Genomic DNA, 12,894 nt, shown 5'->3' with positions numbered 1-12,894 from the left:
TTTTTCTTTTTATGTCTGTAATTTTGGAAAATCTTAAATATTACATAGGTGGAGGTTTCAAATAAGCCGAGTTGGCTTTTTGTCTCTTCATGCACTGTGATATTCATTTATCTCTGTTGTGATTTTTATTTTTGTTTTATTGTCTGAATTGTGCAAAATAAATAAAATACAAAATAAAAAAACATTTCCATGAAGCAAAGGTGTTCCAAATGCAAGCCGTGAGACCACACCGTCTCATTAATGAAACAATAACTAAATATTGTTGATACCATTATCTCCTTTTAAGAACATGCTGAATGAGCAGCCTTCCTGTCCTTTGCCAGGATACAGAGAATTATAAAGAAATAACTGGAGAAACAAAACTCACAGTGCATCTGCTGAAAGGCATTGATGCAGTACAGCAGCAGATTACAGGGTACAGCAGGAGAAACGCCAAAGACTCAGTCCTGCTGTTTGATGGCTCAATTATAGTGAACTCAAACTCAGCAAAAATCATTTCGTTCCACAATGTCTGAATATATTAGAAAATGCAGTTTTGTGAAAAGGTACCCTTTGTAGTTTTGTTATGTTTAGTGTATTTAATGGCATGGGTTCCCTTATTAAATAAAATGTTAAAACGTTGCTTTGTTTTTCATCCGTGTCAGAAAGCAGTCCTCTTCTTCGTCTTTACATTTGGAAAATTGTAACAATTGGATAAAAAAGAATATTCTAGTTACACACCAAACATCAACATCTGAGAGGTTTTGCTCTATGTTTTGTCTTTTAGCAGTCTACCAATATCATCACAGTGATTCATATAATGTAGACTCCACCTCATGAATACATTAAGCTGGTTTCATAATCAGCGTGATGCATGTATGGCCATTTCCACTCATAAATCTCTCCCCATTGTCGTTTTCATTATCTTTGGATATTTTCTTGTTTTCATTTAGCCCCTTATCTCAGTGAGACACTCGTACGCTCGCTTGGCATTAAGGATGAAATGACACCACGATCATCACCCACTCCGTTCCTCTTGTCAAGCGCGGGGACAACCAACGAAATGCCACAGTGATGCAGACGGGACTCGACTCAGCCGCTGCCTGTGATGCATCTCCGAGCGTTCTCAAGGACCATTGGCTTGTCTGGTGCAGAGAAGAGAGAGCGTGAGTGGAAGGGGAAGAGTGGAGATGCACTTTTTTTTTATGCCTCTCCATCTTTACTCTGTCCAGCGATGCAGGGAGATAGGTCATTAGATCCTCTCCATCTCTTCCATTAATCTAATTAAGCCTTGGGGGTTGGGCCTAGCGCCTCACATCGCTGTGTAAGAGCTCAACGCGTATCAACAAGAGCAAATCATTTGTTGCGTTGGTTGTTTTTCTCGCTGTACACTCAGAGGAAGGTGAAGAGAAGCCTTCAATGCCCTCGTTTTCTGGTAGAATTTTCAGTACACGACTCATGCAAAATAGAAAGTGATTGAAAGGAAATGAATGACCGCAATTGCAATATAATATCAGATTAAACTCCGACCTTTTACAGACACACACACAGTCCACCACATCGCCTTGACAGCAGCAGGTAGGCAATATATCAATGGCCCCTGTCCGTCAGCAGCAGAATGACAATAGACCGTGACGTTGTAACATCTAGAGGTAAATTTATAGCACAAAGTGGAGGAGGCTGAATTCTCCGGTGGCCGGTGACATATGACTCACCGCTCTTATTGGCATCATACAGAGCTGCTCTCAACCAGAGGTCTGGGATTTATATGAAGGTCTAACCAAGGGAGGCCAATTCATAGAGTAAAGAAAAGGCCACAATGATTACTCCTTTAACAATGCCATCAAAATCAAGTGCTGTTCAGTTCCTGAGGGGTAGAGACGTAGGAGGGAAGGTGGAGGTGGTTTGTTTTGTCGAAAAAGTGGAGAGAATACTTATCCCAACTGTGTTTGAATTATTCAAGTTTCTTTTCTTTAGTGGTGTCTGAACTTAATGAGTCAAAACAACTTGATCATGGAAAGGCTTTAAGCTTGAAAGTATATTTAATTTGGCTGCTGCTGACATTTATCTTTGGATTGTGTGAAGGTTTAAATATGTTGCGAAGTGCAACCTCACATATAGTTTCGGTTATAAAGTTTCCTTCAGGTACTGTATGGAAACCCCTTCTTTTCTAATTCCAGCTCTTTGTGTCTTTGGATGGGTGCAACATTAGAGGCGTACAGGTGTTTGTTTTATACAGCTCAGAGAGTGAAAACCATCACAGAACCACAACAATGACCTGGAAGACACTGGCACGGGGAGATGGAGGGTTGGGTGACCTTTATGTCACTACGAGTGACCTCTTTTATATTAGACACAATGTTGTTGCAAAGTTGTTGTGGTATTTTCTGCTTTTCTGCAGAGCCATGCTGGCCCTCACTGCTCGTGCTACATATCAAGTTCTCCTCTATTTCATCACATATTGCTATTTCCTCCCTAACCCTCTGATGTAGAAAATGCGTTTCTGTAAATACAAACAATTGCTAATAATAATCTTTTTATTCACAATCATGAAATGTACTTTAATTGAAATCTGGTGAACTACTGTGCCGTCTGTATACTCCTGCATGTGAGTTATAGTTGGGTGATTAAACACTTGGAGCATGGGCCGTGTTCAGTGTAGCGTGGGAATGATACTCAATACATCTTCAAAAGGAATATCTGAAAATAGTGTTGGTTTCGGTCATGCGAGGTCTCGCTGTCCTGAATGTGGAGCGCTGCACTTCTGTCTGCTACCAAATGGGGGCAGAGTATCCCTTCACATCCCTCCCCTCCTACAGATGATGAAACTATTTTCATTAGAATTAGCCAGATGCTCTTGGGAATCCCTCTGAGCTCGGAGAAAGCGGAAAAGAGCGGACACCAGTGTGACTTATGAGCATTTGTAAAAACACCAACATCTGGTGGCACTAAAGAACCTGGGCCAAGAAAACAAAAAGAGCCACTCGTCAAACCCAAGAATTAATACTTAACATCTGATTCTTTTGGATGAGGACATTATTTGGGCAATGCCTGTGACTGTTAAGATACTCCAACAGTGAAAGCTCCAAAAGCTTTGTTTTGAAAAGGGAATGTCTCAGTGAATGACAATGTTTAATGTAGGGGTTACAACGAGGTGATATCCCCCCCATATTCCTTGTGAATGCTCCCTTAAGAGCTGTTAAATAATGTTTTAATGTCAGGTTAACATTTTAACCTTTGTTTACCATGTGGGATGTTGTTTGGATCGATAGTGAATGTCTAATAAATGCATTTCTTTGTTTCTTTTTTTATTCCTTTTTTTAAACACCTGATTCACATGAGATTTTCTTTTGTTTCCCAGACACCAGTCAAATAATATGATCACGTATGGATCCCTTGGTGTGTGTGTCAGCTGCTCACTAAAGAGGGTGATATGAGGTGAGACCATAGCTGCGTGGTTTTTATTGGAGAACTCCGCAGTTGAGAAGCTTCTGATTCCTTGACATTCCCATTGTTTCACTCTTTCCACCTCATCTCTCTTCCCGAGGTTGCAGAATGTTGCTTTAGTGGCTTTTTCGTGATGTGTGTGTGTGCCTGTGAACGAGCTTCGTAAGGAGAGCGTGACAAGCCTCGCTGTGGGTTTTCAGTGTGCGTTTCGATGCGGCAGGTGCGCAGCAGAGTGCCACCGAGCACTGAGGTGTGTCACATATTGAGGGGGCCTGTGGGGCTTAATGCCCGGCCGGTCGGTGTGCACATTCATCTGAATGAAGGCACAAAGTGACAGGCCTGTGATTTAGACTGCCCATTAAGGCTTACAGTCACGTGGCTCCCACTGTCACAACAATGGGGCTTTGGGCCGGGAGGAATCGGCCAGCACATCAGGTGCTCCGGGCCGCCCGCTGAGCAGAGGGTTCTGGATGGACAGGTAGCTGATAAGTGGGGACGCGCTCACACTCAACAGTTTACATCAGGCCTTGAGATTTGCGTTGTGATGCTAAATGTCTCTCGTGGCTGTGGTTATTCATTTCTACACTGTGTCTGTGTTATTTTCGTGAACTCATTGATCATATCGTTCTGTGTACTTGATTCAAGTCACACCACAAACTGGCTGAGAAAAGTCGACCAAAGAGGAGGATGAGGCTGGGACTCATTTGCGGTCATTCAATGGAAAAGGAAATGGATAGAAGGGTAAAGAAAGGAAAAGGAAAGATTAGACGGATGGAGGAAATGAAGGAAGAAAGAAAAGGAAATGAATGGGAAGGGCTGAGAAAAAAGGAATAGGGATTGAGCAAGTGAAAGAAGGAAGGAAGGGTTTAAGGATGAGAATGGAGGACGGGAGGGAGGGATGGAAGGAAGGAAAGAATGAAGGGAGATAAAGAAGGGAATGGGAGTGGACCTGTACTTGTAGAGCGCTTTTATAATCTTCCGACCACTCAAAGCGCTTCAACACTACATGACATCATCCACCGATGATGGGAAGAAAGGAAAAAGGAGTGAGCAAGTGAAAAAAGGGAAGACAGGAAGGGTGTCAGTGTGTGAAGGGAGGGGTGGAGGGAAGGAATGAAGGGAATGATGGAAATGATGGAGAGAGAGAACAAGGGAGGGAAGAGGGGGACATTAACTGGAAGGGAAGAAAGGAAAGATAGATAGATAGATGGATACTTTATTAATCCCGAGGGAAATTTAGGTCATCCCGTAGCTTATACACTTAACTTAACTCACAAACATACATACACAAATCACAGTAGAATCACAGTAGAAAAACAAAACACATAGGGAGAACATGTTCACAGGGGGTAGGGTGTATACAGAGAAGGGATCAAGTCAGAGAAGCAAGTAAGGGTGCTAGTGCATGAAGAGTGGGAACAAGGGGAGGGGAGGACTGGAGAGACGGACTGAAGAAAAAGGTAAACAAAAAGCGATAAAAGGTAGATCTCCACATCAGAGGGCTGAATAGAGGAGAGATGCACAGTCACATGGATCAGTGTCTGGAGAGATGACGAGTTGATGAACTCCCTTTGACGTCCTGATCATTCCTCATGAATGTTAACAGCCCAATTAATGTTTTTCTCTTTTTCATGCCAGTGTCTGACGCTCCCCCGGGGACCAATCAAATCCTCCACGACAAGGCTGTCAGCCGGCGTTAAGCTCCAGGTCTCCTCATCGCAGACAAGGCTCAACTGTTGCTGAACAATACGAGTGTCAACGCTCTCTGAATCAGCTACACGGACTAAGATGTGATGCAGCAGAACTCTCCTGGTCCGTGGGGGGAAGCGGACACTGCAGCACACTGTGGCATATAGAATATAAATGTTGGGTCTTGTAACATTGAACCAGCAACGCACTGAATGTACGACTTGACATCTATTGCTTCTGTCCATCCTGGAGAGGGATCCTCCTCTGTTGCTCGCAGTGGCGGGCCGTGCATTGTCTACCTCGGCCTTCAATGCCGTCTTACTACAGCTGAACAACCTAATGTCAGATTAGTTCACCATGTATATCAGAGAACCCTCCTCCCCCACCCCTTCTGTGGGATTCACACATCCCCCGCCAGTCGTATACCGACCAGTATCTCGGGTACACATCCTGGTTACCACATTCTGGTAGGCCGACCTCGGACTCTCCCAGATCCTCAAGTAGGCTTGAGACCAGTGCTTGAGCCTGCTGCTGCTCTGGTGGCGCTGGATGCGGAAGTCATTCACACCGGGGCGCTAGATGTTACGACGTGTGTGGCATTTCCACAAGAAGTATACCATAGCAAAATTGGTTAATTATTCCGTGGCGGATGTCGGAAAATATTTTGTTCTATTTCTTGGGAGTTGTTCCTGATCCGATGTGAGGTCCTGGGACAGGGATGTCGTATGTGGACAGATTGTAAAGCCCTCTGAGGGAAAATTGTAATTTATGATATTGGGCTATACAAAATAAACTGAATTGAATTGAACTACTTGATTGATTGATTTTGTTATCAACAAGAACTGGACTGAAGTAAACGAAGCTATAAGCCAAATTGGTTTTCATGTCAGAGGGCAAGCAGGAAGTCGACCAGCTCAGAGGAGCTGTAATGCTCTGTGGGCTCACACTGTGAGCAACTTTCACTGGCACGAGGTGGATCCTCCTCTCTTCTCTACGTTTTGAAGCCTCAAGGTCGCATTCTGGCCGTCACGCCTCGGTTTTCTGTTCGTCTGTATCTTCTGCATAAGCGACACGAGTGTGTGGAGCTCAGTGCAACCCAACAGTTTCAGGCCACTTCTACTCTAAATGAACATCGTGCTGTATTGAAGAAGACTTGAAACTAGAGATTTATTACATGAACTTGTGTTTACAATGTTTACTAAGGGAATAAGTGGAGTCATGGCAAATAGTCTCTGCATCAAAAAGCTGATTGAAGTGATTGAATAATTTTTTTTCTTGCTGTTTTTTAAAATTCTGATTTTGACATTTAAAAACATGAAAATGTTCATGTGCTTCAAACATAAAACCAATGAGCAGAACATATTTGATGTAGATACAGTAAAGACAAGTGTTAAACGTCTGTAGTACTAACATCAGGGAGTACACCATCTCTCACTCTTAATAACTTTCTGCCCGCTGCTCCGCCCGCGTTGGTATCTGCCATCTGACCGCATGAACACAAATAGGCTCAAGGGGAGGAAGGTGAAGGTTAATGAAAGGTGCGTCTCTCATCTTGTCTTGTGCCCCCCTCCACAGATGGAGACGGTGATAACATCCTCCCTTTCCCTCTCCTCTCATACATTGTGGCCGCCGGCTGAGCTCCACTTCCTCTGGATAAGAGCTGGAGCACCAACTATCTTCATATCTAGGCTACGGATGCCAACTGTAATCAGTCACTCTGTGTGTGTGTGCGTGTGTGTGTGTGTGTGTTTTATACGTGAGGAATGTAGGACAGCGTTTCATTGTTGAGACGGTATGTGCATGAAATACAAGTAGTGCTGTTTTGTTTATTTTCTTTATGTAAAAATGATCTGCTCAAGATAAAGCATCCATGAAGTTGACCTCAGCTTCAGGATACATGGTGTGCTTCCAATTGGTGTTTTTAAAGGGATAAAACGCTGTTTTTCTTTTGATAGCGTTATCAAGGGGCCTCTGAGGCCTGTGCACAGCAGGTGGACGTGCACGTGAACAAACATCCCAGTAGCACTATTATTTCCTCCGACTGTTTTTGCGGTTATTTTTATACTGCTGTACAACCGCTGTACCGAAAAAGAGTTGAATTCACACGATCAATCCGTGATACATAACGTGCAATGGGATTCTCCTGCTTCCTAGACTGTGTGCAGAGACAGAGACTGAAAACACCGGCATTACCCTTTAGAAGTGGGCCACCTGGGAGTTCCTCTTCTCATCGTCACCTTTCTGGTGATTTATAATGTACTTCCAAAAGATCACTTCCGTGGAACAACGTAATCAGTGTCTCCGCTGGGCATCTCAAGATGAAGCATTGTGTTATTGTTCGTGGTTATCTGTTGGCTGATTAGTGGTAGTGGCTGCAATCTTATGGCAACCGCTGACATTTCTTCCTTTTTTTAACGTTGATTTTGAAACAAAGGAGAGACATGAACACATCGCACCCTGTGAATTAAAGGCCTTTTGCCTCGGAAGACATTGATTGCTAAGAGGGACAAATGCAAATGCTCTCCTGAGGTTAAATCCCTGACAGTGTGCTTCATTAACATTTATTCATGTAAAATAAGTCAAACACGCAAGGTAAGACATGTAACTTAATGGAAAGGAAAATGCATTTCGACATTGTGAGTTGGCAGTCGTACTATACCAAACGTGCATGTACACGTCCGTGAGGTTCCGGGCACAAAAGGGACACGCACAACGGGGTTTGCCAGGAAGAACAATCCTTTATTCAAGCTCCAGCTCCCAGGACGCTGCCGCTCTGCTGCCAGGTCCTGTCCTCCCGCTCCCTCGCTCGCTCTGTCCCTATATTGGACAGAAACACCCCCGTAATTCGGCGCAGCTGCGGTCACTTTGCCACTCCGGCACCGTTCCCCGAGCCACGCCCCCGCCTCCTCCCCCTCTGCAGCCGTGCTTCCGCACCCCCCGCTGCCACATACCTCCACCGCCCGACTTAGGCCGGGGCAACATCCGGCCGAACCTACTCCCCCTCCCCCCCATGAGAGCGGGAGAGGAAGTCGGCCACGACCATCTGTGTCCCCGGCCTATGGATCACCTTGAAATTAAAAGGCTGTAACGCCAGATACCACCGAGTGATTCGGGCGTTGGTATCTTTCATGCGGTGGAGCCATTGAAGCGGGGCGTGGTCCGACCAGAGGGTGAATGAGCGTCCCAGGAGGTAGTAGCGCAGGGAGTCGACCGCCCACCGGATGGCGAGGCACTCCTTCTCCACCGTGCTGTACCTGCCCTCCCTCTCCGACAGCTTGCGGCTGATGTACAGCACGGGGCGGTCAAACCCCCCTACCTGCTGGGACAAAACGGCCCCCAGCCCTCTGTTCGACGCATCCGTCTGCAGAGTAAAAGGGAGAGAGAAATTAGGCGTGTGGAGGAGTGGCTCCCCACAGAGAGCTTGTTTCACCTTTTCAAGCGCCAACTGGCACTGCTCCGTCCACTGGACCGGATCTGAGGCACCTTTCCGGGTCAGGTCAGTCATGGGGCTGGTCAGCTCTGCGAAGTTCGGGATGAACCGCCTGTAATAGCCTGCCAGCCCCAAGAACTGCCTTACCTCTTTTTTAGTCTTGGGCCGCGGACAGGCTGCGATGGCGGCGGTCTTGTCCACCTGAGGGCGCACCTGCCCGGCGCCCAAGTGGTACCCCAGATACCGTACCTCCCTCCGTCCAACTGCACACTTCCCCGGGTTGGCCGTAAGCCCCGCCTGCCTCAGGGACTCCAGCACCGCGCCGACCCGCTGCATATGCTCCGCCCAGGTGGTGCTGTGTATGATCACATCATCCAGGTAGGCGGCCGCATATGCCGCGTGTGGACGCAGCACCCGGTCCATGAGGCGTTGAAAGGTGGCCGGGGCCCCGAACAACCCAAAGGGAAGCGTGGTGAATTGGTACAACCCAAACGGAGTGGAGCAGGCCGTTTTTTCCTTAGACTCTGGCGACAGAGGAATCTGCCAGTAGCCCTTGGTTAAATCCAGTGTCGTAAAGAAACATGCAGTGCCCAGTCGGTCCAGGAGTTCGTCGACCCGGGGCATTGGGTACGCATCGAACCGTGACACATCGTTCACCCTGCGATAGTCCACGCAGAACCGAATAGACCCATCCTTCTTGACCACAAGAACAATGGGACTACACCAGGCACTGTGGGACTCTTCTATTACCCCCATTTTCAGCATGGCCGCTAATTCCCGCTGAACCACCTTTCTCTTGTGTTCAGGTAACCTGTAGGGCCGCGACCTGGCGTCTCAATCTGGTGCTCTATGAGGTTTGTGCGTCCTGGAAGGAGAGAGAACACATCAGCAAACTGCTTTTGCAACCTGGCAATGTCTGTTTTCTGGGTCCCGGAGAGACGGTCTTCACAAAGGAGCGAGGCCGGATTAGTGGATTTTGGGACCTCGGGCCCCAGCTCCTCTCTCTCAGATACCGAGGACACCAGAGAAACCGACTCCGCCTCCCTCCATGCCTTTAGGAGGTTGAGGTGGTAAATCTGTGTAGCTCCGCCCCTGTCAGAACGCACCACCTCATAGTCGACATCCCCCACTCGCCGTGTGACCACAAAGGGCCCTTGCCACTTGGCGAGGAGTTTAGAGCTGGAAGAAGGAAGCAATACAAGTACCTTCTCTCCCGGTGTGAATTGTCTCAGCCTGGCACCTCTGTTGTACAGCCGCTGCTGACGCTCCTGGGCCTGGAGCAAATTCTCACGTGACAGCTGACCCAGGGTGTGGAGCTTTGCTCGCAGGTCCAGGACGTGTTGGATCTCGTTTTTACTGGTGCTTGGCCCCTCCTCCCAGTTTTCCTTAATGAGGTCGAGCACCCCCCGCGGAGTCCTACCGAACAACAGTTCAAAGGGAGAAAATCCCGTGGAGGCCTGGGGAACCTCCCGTACTGCAAACAACAGAGCGTCAAGCCATTTATCCCAATTACGTTCATCATCATTAATAAATTTACGGATCATGGATTTCAAAGTTTTATTCAGACGCTCCACCAGACCGTCAGTCTGGGGGTGGTACACACTGGTCCGAATAGACTTGATGCCCAGTAACCCGTAAAGTTCTCTCAGTGTTCTTGACATGAACTGGGTGCCCTGGTCAGTCAGAATCTCTTTCGGGATTCCCACTCGGGAGATGACCTGAAACAGCGCCTGCGCGACACTCTTTGCGGAAATGTTGCGCAATGGCACCGCCTCCGGATAACGTGTTGCGTAATCCACGAAGACTAACACAAAGCGATATCCGCGTGCACTCCGGTGAAATGGCCCGATGAGGTCCATCGCGATACGCTCGAATGGCACCTCCATTAATGGCAGCGGCCGCAACGGTGCCCTCGGAATGGCCGGAGGGTTTACCAATTGACACTCCGGGCAGGACGCACACCACCGGCGCACATCCGCCCGGATGCCCGGCCAATAAAATCGGGCCATTATCCGGTCCAGAGTTTTATCATATCCCATGTGGCCAGCCATTGGGTTATAGTGAGCCGCCTGGAACACCATTTCCCGGCGGCTTTTTGGCACCAGCAACTGGGTGCTTTCCTGCCCTGTGTGAGTGTCACGGCTCACTCTGTACAGCCTGTCCCTAATCAATATGAAGTGCGGATATGTCTGCGCTGCGTCAGGGCGCACCAGCTGACCATCAATTCGTATCACTTGGTCAAAGGCTGAGCGTAGAGTATCGTCCCGAGACTGCTCGAGTGGAAAATCTTCCATGGAGTGAAACTCGGGAGCCGGAGGAGTCGCCATAGGAGGCTCCTCCGGTTCCCCCTCCCCGTCTGCAGTGTCGGACAACCTCGCGTCACCGCTGCGCACGGCGCACACATCGCATGACCCTGTCTGCCGCGAACGCACCCCCGCTGCCTTCCCCACTAATTTATTAAACCCCGGCCAATCGATCCCCAAGATTAAGGGGTGCGTAAGGCGGGAGCTAACCGCGACCTTTACGCTATGCTTTTTCCCCCCGTATCTAATTTCCACCGCCACCATAGGATACTCGTGAATGTCCCCATGCACACACCGTATCTTCACCCACGACGCTTCCACCAATGCCCCCGGTCGAACCAGGCTCTGGTGGATCATAGACTGCGTACAGCCCGAATCCACCATTGCCTGGTGTATACCCCCCTGGATTCTTACCGGAACGCGGTACGTCGGTCCCGGACCTGGGGAAGAGGCTGGCGAGCCGGCAACCCGGATCACCTGGCCCACCTCCATCAACGGACACTCCCTCCGGAAGTGCCCGGGCTGCCCGCATCTCCAGCACTCCTGCCCTGGCGCTTGAAATACCCCCTGTGGGTCAGGAAGAGTACCGGGACCGGTCGAGGACCCCGGCTCGGGGATCCGAGGGCGGGTTGTCGGCCACGGCACCGGCCGTGACGGTTGCTGCGGAGGCAGCCTCCTTCGTTGGCCGGGCATCGGCCGGCCCGTAGACGGCGGTCGATCGCCATCCCCCTTCCCTGGGCCATGGACCGCCAGGTGGTCCTCCGCCAGGGTGATGGCGGCCTCCATCCCCCCCGGCCGATGGCAGCGGACCCAAGCCGATGTGCGGGCCGGGAGCCCGCCGACAAACTGCTCCAGGACAATCAGCTCCACTACTGCCTGCGCCGGTGTGGAGTCCCCGGGTTGCAGCCACCTGGTTGCGGCATCCCTCAGCTGCTGGCCGAAAGCGAACGGTCGGTCCTCAGGCCCCAGCTTGGCCTCCCGGAACCTCCGTCGGTGGTCTTCTGGGGACAGGCCGAGCCTGTCCACCACCGCTTTGCGGATGTCCGCAAAGACCCGCCTGGCTGCCGGGGGTAGCCCCAGTGCTGCTGTCTGCGCCTCTCCGACCAGCAGCGGCAAGAGACGGACCGCCCACTCGTCCGCCGGCCATCCGCACGCCTCCGCCGTAGCCTCGAAGGTCTCGAGGTACGCCTGTACGTCGTCCTCCGCCGTCATTTTCTGCATGATTACCCCTGCCAGCCTTGACGGTCCCGTTGGTGCTGGAGCTGCCGCTGATTGGTCGGTCCGCACCCGCTCCAGGGCCGCCGCGTGCATTTGGGCTTGGTCGTGCAGCGCCCCCAGGAATTGTCGGGTTGTTACCGCCTCCTCGCGCTGCATCACTGTAATCCTTTCGAGCATCTGCCCTAAGGCTATGAGCGGCTGGCCCGGTGCCCCCGCCTGCTGAGCTTGCGTGTCCATGCTGCCCTCCGTAGTTGGGCTCCACTTGTACACGTCCGTGAGGTTCCGGGCACAAAAGGGACACGCACAACGGGGTTTGCCAGGAAGAACAATCCTTTATTCAAGCTCCAGCTCCCAGGACGCTGCCGCTCTGCTGCCAGGTCCTGTCCTCCCGCTCCCTCGCTCGCTCTGTCCCTATATTGGACAGAAACACCCCCGTAATTCGGCGCAGCTGCGGTCACTTTGCCACTCCGGCACCGTTCCCCGAGCCACGCCCCCGCCTCCTCCCCCTCTGCAGCCGTGCTTCCGCACCCCCCGCTGCCACAGTGCATTACTTTAAATACATAAAATACATTTCCATATGATGAATTTATGACACTCTTACCACTATAAATTCAGTTGAATTCATGTTGGGAATAATGAGGAACCTGCTTTAACTGGCAATGCAATCAAACATACAGTGGATGAGTTTAAAACTCTTTGAGATTAAGTTAGTCTTTTAGAGTCTTTATTAAATCAGGCCCACATCACCTCCACGGGCCTTAACACAGCCTCCTCCCGTTCTCACACTCAGTAGCGACTGCATCCACTTCCTCCACCGTGTACCTTCGC

The 12,894-nt window shown here is 49.8% G+C and overlaps 1 protein-coding gene across 1 annotated transcript; it reads right to left on the bottom strand.

Moving 5' to 3' along the window:
* Positions 1 to 8,071: 8,071 nt before the first annotated feature.
* LOC130206240 (uncharacterized) lies at positions 8,072 to 12,524 on the bottom strand. Its single transcript, XM_056434103.1, has 2 exons — positions 11,263 to 12,524; positions 8,072 to 8,476 (listed from the first exon to the last, which is right to left on the bottom strand). Exons 1-2 carry the CDS (start codon positions 12,301 to 12,303, stop codon positions 8,108 to 8,110), a joined length of 1,410 nt encoding a protein of 469 aa, XP_056290078.1. The 5' UTR covers positions 12,304 to 12,524; the 3' UTR covers positions 8,072 to 8,107.
* Between the last annotated feature and the right edge of the window lie 370 nt (positions 12,525 to 12,894).

This window comes from Pseudoliparis swirei, chromosome 16 (assembly GCF_029220125.1).
Source record: "Pseudoliparis swirei isolate HS2019 ecotype Mariana Trench chromosome 16, NWPU_hadal_v1, whole genome shotgun sequence".
Lineage (NCBI taxonomy): Eukaryota > Metazoa > Chordata > Actinopteri > Perciformes > Liparidae > Pseudoliparis > Pseudoliparis swirei.
Note: the sequence above shows the minus strand (reverse complement) of the source record. Positions and strands in the feature narration are given on the sequence as shown.

What these genes read in the sequence shown, in the direction of transcription:
- LOC130206240 (XM_056434103.1), bottom strand. Translation starts at nt 12,303, where the DNA reads ATGGACACGCAAGCTCAGCAGGCGGGGGCACCGGGCCAGCCGCTCATA. An exon ending in GACCGACGTACCGCGTTCCG is followed by an intron (nt 8,477 to 11,262) that starts GTAAGAATCCAG and finishes TTTACTCTGCAG; the next exon opens with ACGGATGCGTCGAACAGAGG.